This window comes from Panthera onca, chromosome E3 (assembly GCF_046562875.1).
Source record: "Panthera onca isolate mPanOnc1 chromosome E3, mPanOnc1 haplotype 2, whole genome shotgun sequence".
Lineage (NCBI taxonomy): Eukaryota > Metazoa > Chordata > Mammalia > Carnivora > Felidae > Panthera > Panthera onca.
The window spans coordinates 40523390-40540127 of record NC_138354.1 but is presented as its reverse complement, the minus strand read 5'-3'; the positions used below and the strand labels follow the sequence as shown (position 1 = coordinate 40540127).

Here is a 16738-nt window from a genome sequence, read left to right as displayed (position 1 = left end):
GAATGAAGGGGTCAGCTTGCAGTCTGGACGTGGGTCCTCTGTGTTTCAAGAGAGCATTCTGGAAGGTAGGTTCTGTGAAGTCGGTGGAGCTCTGTGTGTGTGGGCCTCTGGGAGAGCCCTGCGCAGGGCGTGGTCAGAGTGCGCCCCTCCCCCCGGGGCCTTTCTGTCCGTGGCACCGGTGCTTTGCTCCTCATCTGCTCCGGTCGCTCGTGTTGTCGCTTCTCGGGCTCTTGGGCCAGGCCCCAGGCCTGGGATTCTTGTGCCCAGTGTCAGTCGGTAAGTGACGTTGAATAAAACCAGGTGCGGCGTTGGGGCGCCTGGGTGGCTCAGTAGTTTAAGTGTCGACTTTGACTCAGGTCGCGATCTCGTGGTTTGTGAGTTCTGGCCCCGCCTCAGGCTGTCAGCTGACAGCTCAGAGCCTGCTTCGGATCCTCTGTCTCCCTCTCTCTACTCCTCCCCTGCTGGTTCTCTGTGTCTCTCAAACAGATAAATTAAAAAAAAAAAAAAATTTCAGCGATGACCGTACGGAGCCCACCGCGGCCGCCTGGGCAGGGATACCAGGCTTTGCCAAGAGCTCTCAGACCTCTTGGGGAGAAGAGGAGGAGGAAGGCGGGGTGGTCCCCCCCGCGCCCCATGTGGTGGGGCACACGGTAGAAGACACGGTAGCCCTGACACACGGTGCTGCCTTGTGACCCCCGACTGCACGTCGGGTCAGGAGACCTGCGTCCCTGGCCACCTCAAATCTGGGCCCTGAGGAAGCTGTGCGGGATAGAGAGGAAAACACCCGTGGCCCAGGGGCTCTCAGTGAAAGACTGAATTCAGGGTCATACAGACTGCACTGGCTTCACGTTAAAGAGCCGGACAGAGAGCATAGGCGAGTAGATAAGGCAACATCCGAGCGTTGGCTCGAAGGTGGAGCTAATTTTCAAACACCTCGCTGGCTGTTAACATCAGAACTACCGTTTCTACGGCACCCGCTTGTGGAATTGCCCTTGGCCCACCGAGGATTCCGTAGGATTTTCGTTTTACACTGTACACCGTGTCTCGTTTTGGGTTACACGGAGTGGTAAAGAGAACAGAGGAAACGCGACAACGAGCTTTGTCGTGGGCGGTGGCGTGTGCAAGCATCTTACGTCGCGTGACCGCAGCGTTAGCGCCGAAGACCGACGTGCGAAAGGCCGAAGAGATTCTCAGGTGTCGTGTTTGCCTGGGGTCTCGAGAGTTACCTGCAGAAAATCTCGTCATTCGCTGAAGAAGGCGTATGGTTCGTGTGCCTTGGAGGGAGACCAGCCCCGGGCGCGTTGAGGTCGAGGCTGGGTGTCGTGTGGAGGCTGGAGACGCGGCAGACGCTGCGGGCGGGGCCCGGGACACGCGCCGGGACCGTGCGGGTCCAGGTCACCTTCGGCTCGTGGAAGAGGATGTCGGAGGCGGGGACCCCACGCAGGGGCTCCGACGGCACGGCTGCGGTGTCCCTTGTGCTCTGTGGAGACCCGGCAAAGGCCGAGCAGGGGGGAGGCGTCCTGGTGGAGGCGAGCAGCTTGGAGAAGACCGGCGTGCTCCACGTCTGCTGACGCAACGCCCTGCCCGGGAATGGCCTTGTTCCATGTCATCCTTCTGGCCTTGGTGGCGAGGGCATCCCCTCAGTCACGGCTGGGCTCTAAGAGTGAGCCTGGCCGCTGTGGCGTCGGACGTGGAGGGCGTGTGCTACGAAGGGCACAGAAGCAGCCCCTGTCTCGACCGTGGCATGTTGTGACCGGAGGCGGCCAGGTGAACGGACCGGCATGTGTCATGCTCGGCCTCTGAAAGGTCCCCATCCCTTCTCACCGCAGACCCGGGCCACGGGGAAGCGTTCCGGCGCCTGGAGATGCGCTTCCGTCCGCGGACATTGGAACGTCTTTCTAGCTGAGGGCGGACGAAGTGCGGGGTGGCCCGCCTGAGTCCCCCTCGAGGGACGTCACGCAGCACCTCGCGGTGCGGGTCTTCTGTCAGTCTCCGCGTTCATACCTTTGGAAGGAGGCTCCCCAGACTCGAAAGGAAACGTCCAGGATAGCGAGTTAGTGCGTCTTCTGTGTCTTACCTGGTCACGTCCCACGGTTTTGTTTTCAGCGGTACACGTGCTCCCCAGTCCTAACTCTTGCCGCTGACTGCCACGTGAGCTTGGGCATGTCATTGAACCTGTCCGTTCCTTTTTGCGTCGCAGGCTGAGGGAAGGATGTCGAGGTCAAGTTCCCTCCGTCCTGAAATCCGTGGATTTTTCAGCTCGGTGTGTAGTAAAAATACAGAAGCAGCTGTGTGTGACGCGGGTGTCAGCCACCATTGTGTTGTGTGGCTCGAGGGGAGGATGCCGGGGTTTGGAATAAGAGGCTTGGTTCTAGCTGCCCGGAGGCCTCGGGGCTTTCGTGCCTTTGGAGTCTAGGTCTCCCCGTTTCTGAAATGTGGATAATAACCGCACACTGTGAAGAGAGAAAGGAGTAAAGCATTTGAACGCGCTGTAAAGGTGCCGTAGAAATTCACGCTCCTTTCTTGGTCCAAGCAGCTGCGTGGTGTGCCCGCCAGGCCACTGTCCCTGTGCCTCAGTGTTCCCATTCGGAAGGCGGGCATCGTCTTCTGTTCCGGTGACGTGAGGGGCGTGAGTGATGGTGCCCCAGGCTCCTGCAGAGGCGTGGGGGGTGGGGGGCGCGCATGCAGGAGGCAGACGGCCTAGCTCGTCCCGGCGGGGAGTGGGCCGCCACAGCCGGCAGGCCCCGGCCGCACGTGTGCATTTGTCAGGTGCACGCTCTGGAGGGCAGGCTGTGGCCAGGCTTGATGATTTGGAGACGGGGGAGGAGGCCGTTAAAGTTGTCTCACTCAGGGGTGGTACAGGGCTGGCCAGGGAATGGGGAGAAGCTGGGCGGCCCCTGGGCAGCTGGAGGACTGGGGCACAGAAGCAGGTTGAGAGGGAGGGTGAGCTCTGTTCTGGAGGCACTGGGCTTCGGGGCCTGGCGGGGGGCCTCTGACCTGCTCTCCTGCGGTGCCCCGGGTCTCGTCAAGCATCCGCTGTGAGGCCCGGTGCCAGGCCTGGGCACAGAAAGGTCAGAGCCTGTTCTTGCCGTCTGCGACCTCGCCGTTGGGATCCATTTTTTTTCTAGGTTTGTTTGTTTGAGTTTTAAGTGTTTTTATTCATTTCTGAGAGGGAAAGCGTGAGTAGGAGAGGGCGATGAGAGAGGGAGAGAGAGCGAATCCCGAACTGGCTCCACATCATCAGCACAGAGCCCGGTGCGGGGCTTGAACCCACGAACCGTGAGATCCTGACCTGAGCCGAAGTCGGAGGCTCAAACCGGCTAAGCCACCCGGGCGCCCCTCCCTCCAGGTTTCTTGGACGCTGACTTCTCATCACGCAGGCTCTCGCTCGCTCTCTCTGTGGCCTCGCTGGGGGCGTGGGCCTTGGTCCTCTGCGCGCATCCACTCCCAGCCCTGAGAAAGCCCCCATACCCGACCCGGTCTTGCTCACGGCGGTCTTCTCTTCCCCCTGCGGCAGCTCCCCTCTGTCCTCGCTGGCTTCCCTCTCCCCCTTCACGCGTCGCTCTTGGCATCTGAATGTTTCTGCACTGGTGGTGGCGTCTCCCGGGGGCCCAGCGTCACGGTCTGCCACAGTGTCTCTGCTCCTGCGTCTTGTTTCTGCCTGCGGCTGAGGGCTTGAATGAGCCGGGATGAGGCGCCTTCCGTCCTCAGCCGGAATTTGGGGGATGGGCCGGACAGCATGTCCTCTCCCGATGAAGCTGTGCGATTCTACTTGACTTTCACGAAGCAGTCGAGGTCTCGAGTGATGGTCGCCAAACGTTAGAAATGGTTACTTGGCGTGATTTGCTTTGTTTGTTGAACAGGAATGTTCAGACATTCGCTTTACTCTGCGCTCTGTCCCTGAGGTTCCTTTCTGCTTGGAAGCGCTTCGGTCCTGTTGGCCTTCAGGGTTCGCTCCCCTGGTCTGGAGTCTCCCCAGCGCCGTGATCGGGGACCTGTCGCGAGAGCTGGCGGGCTGCCTGCGTCGTAGACCGCAGAGACGCGCGTGTGACTTCCGAGCACATGCAGCCCCAGGCGTGGGCTGGCGGAGCCGGCGGCCCGGGTGCACCAATAGGCCTGCCGGGCGGGTCGCTCTTGTTTTGGAAAAAGAGCTAAGCGAACGTTTCGTCACAGGTTGAAAAGGACTCTGAAATCCTTTGTTGTGGGTGGCGCAGGGGCGATCAGCCAGCCCTTCCTCGGATCGCTACACCTCAGGAATTACAGGCTCCAGAATCAGCCACGAGTGCCTGGGTTTCAGGGTGTCGGTGCCCTGGCGGGAGAAGCACCTCTGGCTCTACAGGGCATGGTGTGAAGCCAGGTGTCCCGGCAGGTGTGCTCGGAGGTCGCCGCCTGTCGGAGACGTCCTGGGGGGTGTTGGGTTTGTTCGCTAGGTCACATCTTGGGTTTGGTTTGGTGAGGAATGGATGAAGTCAGATGTTTGTGGAGCACACCCTCAGCCCCCTGGGAGGAGGGAGGACGCGGGTGGCGCAATGAGTGGCAGGCACACGGGGCGCGCTGGGAAACCCTGACTGCGTCTTCCCCTCCGACAGCGTGCTTGGGACCTTGGGCATCAAGCTCCCGGACACCACGCTGGCACTTCCTGCCAAGGTAGAAGTAGTCTGTGCTGTCTCGCACAGGGGCCACTAGCCACTTGGGGACACTGACCGCTAGAAACGTGGCTGGTGTGACCGAGGGTATGGGTTTTGTGTTTTATTGAGTTTTAATTAGTGTGTGTATAGGGTCTCTCGTGGTAGCAGCAGTGACTTGGACAGGGCAGCGGTGACAAACGGCGGTTTCTGGGCCCTAGTCTTGTTGGCTTCTGAAGTCCCTGAACTTTTGCACGCTTTTCCACGTGAGAGAATCCCACCCATTCTGCGTAGCCGCGTGATCTTTCTGCATGTGTGACAATGCATTCTGCTTTCTGGGGGCTGACTCGTGGGGAAAATGCTCCTTATTTCGGCACAGCGACACGGAGCCGTCGTCCGGCAGACCTCTCGGTTCGCGGTGACCCTGCCTCCCCCCGTCCCTCAGGCCACCCCCGCTCCACGCCTCGTGTTTCTCCAGGGTGGTCTTGGCCAGCGGAGATGGATCAGTGGGCTTAAAGTTTTGCACGTCCTGTGCTTTGCTGCGATCTCCCCGTCTTTGCCCCGGATCTGGAGGCGCACGCCTGTCGAGGGGGTGAGGCGGGCGTAGCCTCGCCGGGAGGCCCTGCCTGAGTGAGCGGGGAGGCGGCCTCCCTGGACAAGCCTACGATCATCTCACCGGGAAAGCATTTCACGATATTCAGCGTTGGTTTCGCTTTTGCTTTCCCAAGTGCTTTTATCTTTATGGTCTTACTTTACCCCCGTCCCCAGCCGTTGAGAGTTTGCATTGCTCCCCACCGATGGTCCTGCAGGTTCCTGAGGGAGAGTCCGGCTATCGTGGGTGTGTGCGGGGGCTTCCCTTCTCTCTGAGGAAGGAGCCAGATGGGTGGGAGGAGTGGGCTAGGTCGTAAACGTGTTCTATCGGTGACCCTTGCCCCTCGCGGATTGCCTGCGTTCCCCCGGGAGTGCCGAGCCGTCACACTTCGCCGTGCCCTTCCCGTTCAGCGTGCGTTCCCGGGACTCGTCACTGTTGCTGGCAGAGCACCTGCGGGCTTGTCCGGTCACTGTGGAATGTCAGATTTTGTCGGTGGAAGTTGTTCAACAAAGAGGACCTTTGAGATCTTTTAAAGGTTCTTTTAAAGGCATCGAGTGATTTGCATTCTGAAGTATGGGTTGTTTCTAAGAGAAGGTGGTATTTCACACATGCTTAAATGTTTTCTTGAGTTTGAATTTCACTGCGTTCGTTTGGAAAAACCAGAATTACTTCACCCCAGACACATCTGAGAAAGAGAGACGCTGTGACACGTGACGTGTGTTTTCAGGTCACGGGGCAAAGGGCGGTCTGCCTCCGGTGGGGACGTTGTGCTCTCTCAGTGGGTCCACGGAAACCTCTTTCTGCTTTTGCTCTCTGTAAAAAGATCGGAAGGAGTCAGGTCAGGTCAGCATGAGGTCATCGGTGAACAGCCCCACCGGGCAAGTGGTGGGTCCCAGGTGCCGTCCCGTGTGGCGCCACCCTTGACGCGGGTGCTGCGGGGCATCCCCGAGCCCTGCAGCCTTCAGGACAGATCACTGTATAGTTCTTTCTCTCCAAGGAGCCGACGGTGGCGGATCGTCGTCTGGAAATGGGTCTGGGGCCGCCCCTGCTGCCTCTGCCGCCCCTGCCGGGGGCTCCCGCTCCTCTTCCCGGAACTTGGGGTCATCAGGCGGTGAGAAGGAAGAAGGCAAGAAGGCCCGGCGGCAGTGGGAGTCGTGGAGCACAGAGGACAAGAACACCTTCTTCGAGGGGCTGTACGAGGTGAGCTCTGGGGCCAGGACAGGCGGCACGGCCAGCCTCTCGCCTCTGTCCGCGTTTCCCTGTTTGCCTTTGCCTTGCTAGCCACGTGGCTACCAGATCTCCTAGCTCAGCAGCTCGGTGGGGAGCCCCTGATGGGCTGCAGGCGTGGGTCCCCGAGACCCATGCCTCGCCATGGACCTCGCCCTTTGTCCTCACCGTGTGACTTTAAAAGCCGGTTAAGAGTGAGGTGGTTGTTAGGAAGCGTCTCTGTTGGATTCCTTTCCTTCTCTTCCAAGAGTCTCTCTGTTGTCTCAGGAACATTCTCTCCTGAAGAGCACTGTCCTGTCCCTGTGCCTTCCCTGTGCAGTTGAGTGGGCTGACTCGGGAGGCTTGGTCGGTCCCTGACAGGGAGGGACAAGGGGACACTTGGCACATCAGTCAGAGCAGGCAGCTCAACCCTGAGAGATGTCACAGCTGACCTGGGACAGAATGGAAAGTCCTAAAAATAGAAGCTGCCCCCCCCCCCCCCCGCCCCTGCCCCGATCCCAATCCCAATGTCCCTTTAAAGAGAGGCTGCCGTGCTCCCTGACATGCTCCCCGCTGTGCTCCCTGCCAACCTTTCTCACTTCTCTGTTTTGCACTCCCAAATATTTGCAACCATAGTGGACATACTTTTTTTACTTTTATTAAAATTTTTTTTTCAACATTTACTTTATTTTTGAGAGAGAGAAAGAGAGAGAGAGCATGAGCCGGGGAGGGGCAGAGGGAGAGGGAGACACAGAATCCAAGGCAGGCTCCAGGCTCTGAGCTGTCAGCACAGAGCCCGATGCGGGACTCAAACCCAGGAACCGTGAGATCATGACCTGAGTCAGCATGGCTCGAACTCATGAACCATGAGATGGTGACCTGAGCCGAAGTTGGACGCTCCGCCGACTGAGCCACCAGGCGCCCCAGACATACCCTTTTTACTAATCTCAAGTACCTTTTCGTGGTATGTTATAGTTCTTTTGCTTGGTATACTGTTAACGCCTAAAAACATTCTACTTCACGTGAGAACAAACCGGCTTGTGTGCTCACTGTTTTTATAAACGAAGTTTGACTGGGACGCAGCCACACCCATTCACTTGTACGTGGTTTCTGGCTGCTTTTGACTACAGTGACCAAATCGAGCAGTGACAGCAGACACTAGTGGCCTGCAGCACCTCAGTGCTTACCCTGCATCCAACCCTTGCTCTGTTTAACCGTCCTCGTGTTGTTGATTGGGGTGGTTCCTTCCGGATTCTGTGATAAGTAGCGCTGGAGTGAACGTCCGTGTACGTGCGGTATTGTAGGTTGCCTCATTGGGGTGCGGTGTCATGAGTGGGTTGCTCAGTCAGCGAGCCTGATGCCTTTGTTTTATTTTTTTTAACTTTTTCCGTGTTTATTTATTTTTGAGACAGAGAGAGAGACAGAGTGTGAGCAGGGGAGGGGCAGAGAGAGAGAGAGACACAGAATGTGAAGCAGGCTTCAGGCTCCGAGCTGTCAGCACAGAGCCCAACGCGGTGCTCAAAGCCCCGAACCTTGAGATCATGACCTGAGCTGAAGTCGGAGGCTTAACCCCCTGAGCCACCCAGGTGCCCCGAGCCTGATTTCTTTAATAGCGAAGTAATGGGAGTGATGGAAAAGTCTTCCCAAGCCTGGCAAACAGGGCTCATGGCAGAAAGGGGCTTTGGAGCTGATACGCCCAAGTGTCCTTGGAGAGATTAGAGCCGCGCGGAGGGAAGACTCCGTGCCGATGGCAGAATATTCCCCTGGCTGCCCTTCTCCCTCCGGGGAGTGCTTCGGTTCTGCTGTCCCTGTTGGAGGAGGCCACTGTGTCCATGCCGAGGGACTCAGTCGTCCAGGGAGATCACGGAGTGTGTATTTGAGGCTCGTTCTGCCAGGTGCAGAGTCCCTCACGCAGGTCAAGTGTGTTCTTTCCCTCCCCATGACGGTTTCAGAGCACAGCACGGGCTGGTTTTGTATACTCACGTCCCCGGACTAGGCCTCCCTGAAGTTGTGTGTTAGGCGTAGAAGACCAGAGGGCCGAGGACTGTCCTTGAGTGTGTAGCTGACCCTCACCTGAAACCTTAGCTGCTTTGGTGTGGCCCCTCCTTCCCAGGGGGTGGCGGGGGGTGCAGCTCTGTGGGGGTCTGGCTGCCAGGGTGCAGAACGAGGGCAGAAGATATGCTCGTCTGTTAAAAAGTGCGCCTGGGTGGCGCAGTCGGTTAAGCATCCGACTTCAGCCAGGTCACGATCTCGCGGTCTGTGAGTTCGAGCCCCGCGTCAGGCTCTGGGCTGATGGCTTGGAGCCTGGAGCCTGTTTCCGATTCTGTGTCTCCCTCTCTCTCTGCCCCTCCCCCGTTCATGCTCTGTCTCTCTCTGTCCCAAAAATAAATTAAAAAAAAAAAAAAAAAAACGTTGAAAAAAAAAAAAAAAGTGCGGGGAGGGTTCCCTGGCAGTGACCCGCCCCGCCTGTCTTTGGGTAAATTAGTTCAGTCCCTTGTCGCTGGGCCGGCTTTCTGGTTGTACTTTTTCCGCCAGCGAGGTGTTTGAGATCTCCTGAAATCCTGGATTAACCATAATAGTTGACGCTTCTGGTCACTTCATGCTTTCCCCAGCTGGGACTGGGTGTCCCACGTATCGTGTGTGTGTGTGTGTGTGCATGAGAGAGAGAGGACGAGTGTGTGCTTTACCGCTGAGCTGTGTGTCTGACGTGGGCTCGGTGGGACCCTGGCGAGGCCTTGATGTAGGGCTGACGAGCTGGGGTTGGGGGGGTGACAGAACAGCTTGGACTGAGGGGCGCAGGGGCCCCTGCGGTGTGTGTCAGTCATTCCTGCCTTTTCCACGCACACGTGGGACTCAGCTGTGCTTCCAGCGACACAGACCCAGCTCGGCACAGAGAGGCACAAGGGACTGAGCAGCTGTCATGACCGAGAGGGACGGGGAGGGGCAGTCTCAAGCCCGACCCGTGCAGGACTCTAGTGATGGCACGGAGCCTCTGTCACCCTGTTTGTGTGGGGGGATGACATTTCTGTGCTGTCTCCTGTTTCAGACACTTCCCAGAGGCAGGAGTGCCACCCTTGCCACCCACTAAACTTGGGACGGTTCCGGGAGGGACGCAGACGGGCCAGGCCTGTCCCAGACTCTTCCTGTGGCAACCGGTGTGGGCCGTGGTTCCTGTCAGGGAGCTGACATCACTGTTGTCATCCTTGACATCATTACCCGCTCGGTGTTGGTTGGTTCTTCACAAAGCCTGTCGCCGACTTCCCATTTTCCCTTTTCATGTTTGTGACTTCCGCCTCAGTGGCCAGGCTCCCGTCCTTAGTTCTCCCCGGGTAGCTTGTGGGTGCAGGCCCCTGCGGGACAGAGTGTGGGAGCGGTGCCAGGGTGCGAAAAAGCCGCCCCAAAGGGCCGATCTGATTAGGGAAGTGTAACAGGAGCTTGAAAAGTTGGAAGTCCATGCTGACAGGCACCCCAGGAACTCGGAAGGCAGCGTCGTCTTAGAACACGGGATGGGGAATCACCAAACCCAGATTCTGGTTCCAGCCCACTGAGAGCGTGTGCCTCGTGGGTTTGGTTCCCGCCATGCAGCGAAGCCAAGAGATGGAGAGGCCGTCTGCATGCGTTCCATTGTGGTTCTGATCAAGGGCTGTGGGGAGGGGGGGGGGCCTGTGGGGAGCGGGGCGCCCAGAGGAGGGCATCGAAGACGCCTTTTTGTGTTTTACCTGCCGTTGTGTGTGTGTGTGTTTTCAAATTTTTCAATGTTTAGTTTTGAGAGAGTGAGAGAGAGACAGAGCATGAGCAGGGGAGGGTCAGAGAGAGGGAGACACAGAATTCAAAGCCGGCTCCAGGCTCTGAGCTGTCAGCACAGAGCCTGACGCAGGGCTCGAACTCAAACTGTGAGATCATGACCTGAGCCAAAGTGGGTCACTGAACTAACTTAGCCACACAGGTGCCCAAGCTGTTTTTTTAAACAGTGAACGAGTTCTTTTTCAAACTTTCATTTTTCATTACAAAAAAAAAATGCTTATTACTTAGAGTGAGAGAGGAAAGCAAGCAGGGGATGGGCAGAGGGCAGAGGGAGAGAGAGAGAATCCCAAGCAGGCTCCATGCTGTCAGCACAGAGCCCAACACGGGGCCCCATCCCACGAACTGTGAGATCATGACCTGAGCCAAAATCACGAGTAAGATTCTTAACCAGCTAAGCTACCCCGATGCCTCTTAACTTTACATTAAAAAAAATTTTTTTTCCATGTTTATATCTGAGAGAGACAGAGTGCGAGTGGGGGAGGTGCAGAGAGAGAGACACACAGAATTCGAAGCAGGCTCCGGGCTCTGAGCTGTCAGCACAGAGCCTGACGCAGGGCTTGAACTCATGGACTGCGAGATCAGATGCTTAACCAGACTGAGCCACCCAGGCGCCCTTTAACTTTGAATTTCAGACTTGGAGGGAAAACTTGCAGAAAGAGTACAGAGAATTCCATATACCTTTCCCGATGTGCACGTAACCTCAGTGGGGCCAGCATGATGAGATTCGACGTGGGACCGTAGCATTTACTGACCCGCAGGTGTTACTAGGTTTAGCTGGTGTTCCCACTGATGTCCGTTCTGGATCAGGATCTCACGTTGCATTTAGTGGACATGACTCTTGAGCACTCCATTGGGGACCTCCTTCCAGCTCTCAAGACCTGGACCCTTTGAAGACTTGTGGTCTGTTAGGTTGTGGAATGCCCCTAGCTCTGGGCTTCTCTGAGCTTTCCTTATGATTAAACACACTTTGCACTTTTGTCAAGGAAGCCACGGGAGTGTGGGCTGTCCTGGGTGCATCCTGTCCCGTCCTCGTGGTGTGACCCCTGGTGACTGCGTTCAGGTGGCACCTGCCAGGTCCTGTGCTGCCTAGTCTTTTTTTTTTTTTTTTTTACTTTGAGGCTACATAAATAAATACCCGTTTTTCATTTTTTCCCCACTAACTTTAGCCACTAATGCCACTTCTTATCTGAAATAACCATTGTTACAGCGTTTGTCCTTCACGATTTTCTGACTTCGTTATTCCTACACTTATTAGTTGGAAATCTCATTCAAGGAAAAGCTCTTTCGTCTCCCCTATTTAGGTGTGAATTCAGTAATTCCTTTACATGTGGATTCAGGGATATGTAGGCTAGTCTTTGGGTCACAGTCTATTCACGCCATTGTTGGTCTTGTTGCCCATATTGCGGCAGATTTGGCCACTGGGAGCCTCTTCAGGTTGCCTCCTGTGTTCTTCCCCCAGGCTCCTGTGGTGCCGTCGGCACTTGGATCCGTGCACAGCAAGATATTCCAGCCTCACTGGTACTTTCCCTGCTCCCATCTCTCCAAGAGGCCCCGGTTCCTCTCGGGAAGTGGGATTTAGAAACCAAGATATGGGTGCCGGGGGTGCACAGTGCTGCTGGCATGCTGTCATCTCTGGGCTCTCCCCAGGACTCCTCACTGCCTCAGCTTCGATGGCATCTGCAGCTCTGGCACAGTGCTGGTGGTGTCGGTGTTCTCTGGAGCGTCAGTTCCAATCTGAAATTCTCAGACATTCTCAGCTTTTGCACGAAGATGTTGAAGGATGGATGGCTCGTAGATGTATTCAGAGCATATTCTGTGGTTCTCTGAGTGTTTATATTTGCGTCCCGTATTTGAGTATAGGATGCAGTTTGTTTGACCAGAGCAGCGAGGATGTTTCTGGATGGTTGTATTGTTTTAAGAGGTCAGGTATACAACACTCTGAGCTCCTTCGTCTTTCTGTTCTGTGTTCGCACACTTGTCTTCATGGTGCTGTCTTCTCTCATGGTCTCTAGGGGACTCTGGGCATTAACCTTTTCATCTGAGCCATGAGCATTGTGTCCTCCTGCTCTGGGGTCCTACTCTTTGGTCTCCTGTGCTATGACAGTTTTATCCCTGAGTTTCTATTGCTGCCTCATCCATTATTCCACTTAAAACCTCAGTCTTCACGCACGTCTTTGGGGTTTCAGAAAAACGAAAAACAAAACAAAAAAACCCCTGAGGTTCTGGAGAGGCGAGGTTGAAGCCGATGCCGTGAAGGACACGTGCTTGACCGCTGCACGGTCCGTTCGGCTTTCTCCTTTCCCGGGAAGCGTCTGTGCGGTACGGAAGCCTGCCTTGTTGTAAGCTCTGTGCCTTTAACGTGCGCTTGATTTTCCAGCACGGGAAAGACTTTGAAGCCATCCAGAACAACATCGCCCTCAAGTACAAGAAGAAAGGGAAGCCCGCGAGCATGGTGAAGAACAAAGAGCAGGTCCGCCATTTCTACTACCGCACGTGGCACAAGATCACCAAGTACATTGACTTCGATAACGGTGAGTGTGCTGAGGCTCGGCTCCTGGGCAGGTGGGAGGCGCGGCCGGCTCCCGGTCGGAGCTGGTTTCCAGCAAAACCATCAGACACACTGCGGCGTGGCTCTCACCCGGCCCTGCTGCCAGGGCTCCGGTGCCTCACGGTGCTCCGGCTGCTGGTACCTCTGGTGACCGCCGGCCGTTTAGCTGAATGCATTCCTCGTGCTCTGGGCCTGCGTCCCCCACTGGGAGGGGAGGTCACCACAGTGGATGAGGAGAGGCGGCCACAGGTGCGCAGGCCAGAATCGGACCCCCCCCCCCCCCCCCGCCAACCACGCGCACACACAGCCAACGCCCACCCTTCTCTCCCCGATGGTGGCTCCTCGGGGCGGGGGTTGGGCAGGGCCAGGGTGGAGGGCTGGCTCTCCCGAGGCTCACCTCTGGGTTTGAGGCCAGGCTTGGGTAGCCCTGTCTTCAGTTCACCCACCCGGGTCATCCTCCAGTGCGGGTGTGACGTCCCTCTCGGAGCAGCCATTCTGACCACCCCTCTGTCCCCACGGGTCGCGCCAGCACTTGATCATTGATTCCACCTTTCTCGACACTGGTCTTCATTTCCACAGCCACTCTCGTAGCTCTGTCCTTCCAGACGTTTGCTTCTACCGACTCCATTCATTTCTGACCCTTCTGTGTAAACAATACGAATCCTCACGTAGGACGACCTAGATGGCGGTGGTCATCCCCACTTTGAGCCTTTGCCGTGAGCCCTTTGTGTCAGCCCTTGGGGACTCCCGTGTTGCCGCCTGGGCCCCGCCTGTGGGCCGTTCCCTCGGCACTTTGGGGTGTATTTTAGTCACGCGGGAGCCAGCACCACCCAGGGTGACCCATCCGCCCCTCTTCCCTGGCCTCCCCCGGCACCTGGGGTTCCTCCTCTGACCTTAGAAAGGCCCAGAGAGCACGATTCAAGGGGTGTGCCTTTGTGTCAAGGGCCGGATGGTAAATATTTGGGGCTTCGGGGTTTACCGTCTTTAACAAAACTGCCACGTTCTGCTGCCTTAGCTCATTTGTAGACCAGATGTACGCACGTGTGTATTGCCGTGTTCCCCAAATACTTCCTTCACGAAAAGAGGTCGTGGGCTGCATTTGGCCTGCATTTGGCGACCGCTATCCTAGAGGAATCCTTTCTCACTGCCACTGGCCTGTCTGGGAGCCCTTGGGGAGGGGGCGCCTAAGCTCCAGATGGTCACGGTTATCACCTGACACCGTCCCTTGAAGTTTCTTCCCTTTGAATCTTTGTGGACATCTGTCACCCGCCAGTCAGAGTCCTGCTGGTCATACCTCAGAGCTTCTGGGGTCTGTCCCCACCGCCTGGTCCCCTTTGGTCCTGTTCTAGAGCATCGCTCTTCTCCCCGTCTGGTCCTGCCCTTCCTAGTCTGCCCCTCATGTCGCCAGATCCACAGCGGGGCCGCGTCTGCCGGGCCCGGATCCTTCCCTGCCCCCTGTGGTCTGCGGGCTGGCCCGCTCTGTGCTCGCTGAGCACGCCACCCCGAGGGCACACGAGAAAACCCGGGTTCGGACACGGAGATCCTTTCCCGACGGTAAGCGGGGGAGCCGAGCCCCACGGCCGAGCCAGCGCCCTCTCCCCAGACACCCCTGCCGTGTTCTCAGCACAGTGGCTCACCCTCCCTCCTTTGTGTGTCGACTTGCAGGCCACCTTCTCCCGCCACTGTGGGATTTCTCCGTGTGCTTTCTGTTCAGCCTTGTTTCCTTGAGTCGGCGTTACTGCAAATGTTTCCTTTCAGACCGGCACCTCACTTCTCGTGTTTTTAAGTAATGCGTCGTCCCTGTCCACGTGGCAGTCTCCTCCAGAAATCCTTTCTTCGGGTAAATTCACACGACAGGTGAAACGAGCTGCGTCTCATCTTGAGCGTCTCGTCCCCCTCGCGGCACGTCTGCCTTCCCACCAAGGCCCCGTGTGCGGTGCCCGATTGTGCCCAGGGGGTGGCCATGCTGAGCTGCTGTCCGGCCAGCAAGCGCCGTCATTTCTCACTGCTGGAGCGCCTTCCGCTGGCGCCTCTGGGCGGAGCAGATCACGGAGCGATGGGTGGGTCCAGCACCTTCTAGCAGCCTGCCCATTCTGTGGATGGGGACCACCCGGTCAGAGTTGGCAGCCCTCTTGACGATACTGTTTTGTTCATTTGCTTTCGGTGTCCACGTGACCAGTCACGGAAGATCGTCTGCTGGCCTGGGTGCGTGGTGGCCAGTCAGCCACGTGTCCTCATTGACCAGGTTGTCCCCACGGCGTCCATGTGTTTGCTGGCTGTGCTTACCCCTGCCTGAGAGCGCTGCTCGGATCTCTAATTGATTTGAAAACATCACCACCGGTCCAGGTCCTGTCGAGTCCAAGACTCGACAACATCCATCATCTTCACAGATGTTTTTGTGCCGGCGGCCGCAGGCACAGTCGTAGTTCTTTGGCTCTTTGTGTTTTTTTTTTTAATACTTTTTTTTGTTGCACATCCTGTTCTCTAGCGGCTTTCATCCACGAGAGGGGGCTCTGCCCCGGGGGCTGGTCCCGGAAAGCTCTCTTCACGTGAGAAAGCTGCGGGGCGAGAGGGAGGAGGTGACTCTGGGACCGCTGGCGGGCACGCTGTCTTTCATGCCGACCACACTGTGGGCAGAGTGGCCACTGTTTTGGGGACACTCGGGTCCCCAGGGCAGATGCAGTACCACGCACAGGGGTTTTTTCTTGGTCGGATTTGAGAGGCACTTAGGGTCGATTTTCTGTGTTTTTGTCGCCTCCTCCTCCTGGATGGCCTCCTGAAACCCCCTGGTCCCGGCAGGTGCGACTCCTCTTCGGTTCTTTCCCTGACTGGGCTGAGTGGTGGACGAGCCGCTGCTCTCGGGTCCCACCCCTGCACCTCATGTTGGTTCCACAGCAGGCCCTGCGGGCTCAGACCCAGCCTTCTGTACGATGTGGCCCACGTCCCCGCTGTCCTTTACCTGACCTGTGTGCTTCTTGGCGTCTCAGAATAGTGGCCCACGAGAAGAGCCTTCTTCCGTTGAGCTGGCGGCTCCGCCTGGGTTTCTGGCCGATCCCAGCGAGCACGTTGGTGCACGTTGGTGGCAGCCGGCCGCCCCTTCGTGGCGCACGGGCATTAGTTCAGGGCTCGGCGCTGCCCAGCCGCCCACCGGTCCTCAGCTGCTGCAGCCGTAGATTCGCTGCTCTGGACGCTTCACACAGACGGTACCAAACAGCGTGTGGCCTTCTGCGTGTGACCTCTGACGTCACTGCGGGCGTTAGAGCCTCGTTCCCTTGTATGGCTGTCACCGTTCTGTTGTCGGTACGACCCGTGCTTGTTCGTCCTCTGCCCAGCGGACCCTAAATCATCTTTAGTAGCGATCTCCTGTGGGAATCCAGTGAGACCTTGTGTCTTTGTCAGGAGAACCTTGAGGAGCAGTTGACCGGTGGTGTTAGCAGTCCCCGGCTCCTCGCAGCCTGTGCGAGGTTTGGAGCTTTTGTTTTAGATTGTTTATTCGAGGTCTTATTTTTTAGCTGTTGATATATCGTAGCTTTCCTTGCCTGGTGGTTTAATTACACGTGGGTGAACGTTGCGACTTTGGAAAGGCGGAGAGAGCAGTCGTGAGGACAGTGGAGGCTCAGGTGCACCGGTCACGGCTCTGTGAGGCGACATAAGAGCCACCAGACTGCTGGGGCTGGGCTGATAACTTGTATCCAAGTTTGCTTGCAGCTGCCGTGGAACTTGGGTAGTATGGAAGGGTTCTCTCGCATCTCAGACCTTAGCGCATAGGCGGTCCAGGCGGGTGCCAGGGACCTAGGGCCTGCCCTCCTTCTGCGTTGCCGTCCCTGCATGCTGTCTGTGTCCAGGACGGCTCCAGGCAACAGCTCAGCAGGAAAGAGAGGTGTGTGAAAGGGACACATTCTGTCCCGAGTCTGTCCTGAGTCATTTCAGGAGCTTCTGGAAGCCTTCTGCTCACACCAGAGG

At 57.2% G+C, this 16738-nt stretch overlaps 1 protein-coding gene across 2 annotated transcripts in view; it reads left to right on the top strand.

The window, feature by feature from the left end:
- The window catches only part of CRAMP1 (cramped chromatin regulator 1), a 57384-nt gene that overhangs the window by 6086 nt on the left and 34560 nt on the right, over positions 1-16738 (top strand). For both annotated transcript variants that reach the window (XM_078440274.2, XM_078440273.2), the window contains exons 3-4: positions 6215-6417; positions 12605-12758. In XM_078440274.2, the coding sequence (XP_078296400.2) occupies positions 6215-6417; positions 12605-12758 (357 nt within the window). The remainder of the gene's footprint in view (positions 1-6214; positions 6418-12604; positions 12759-16738) is intronic.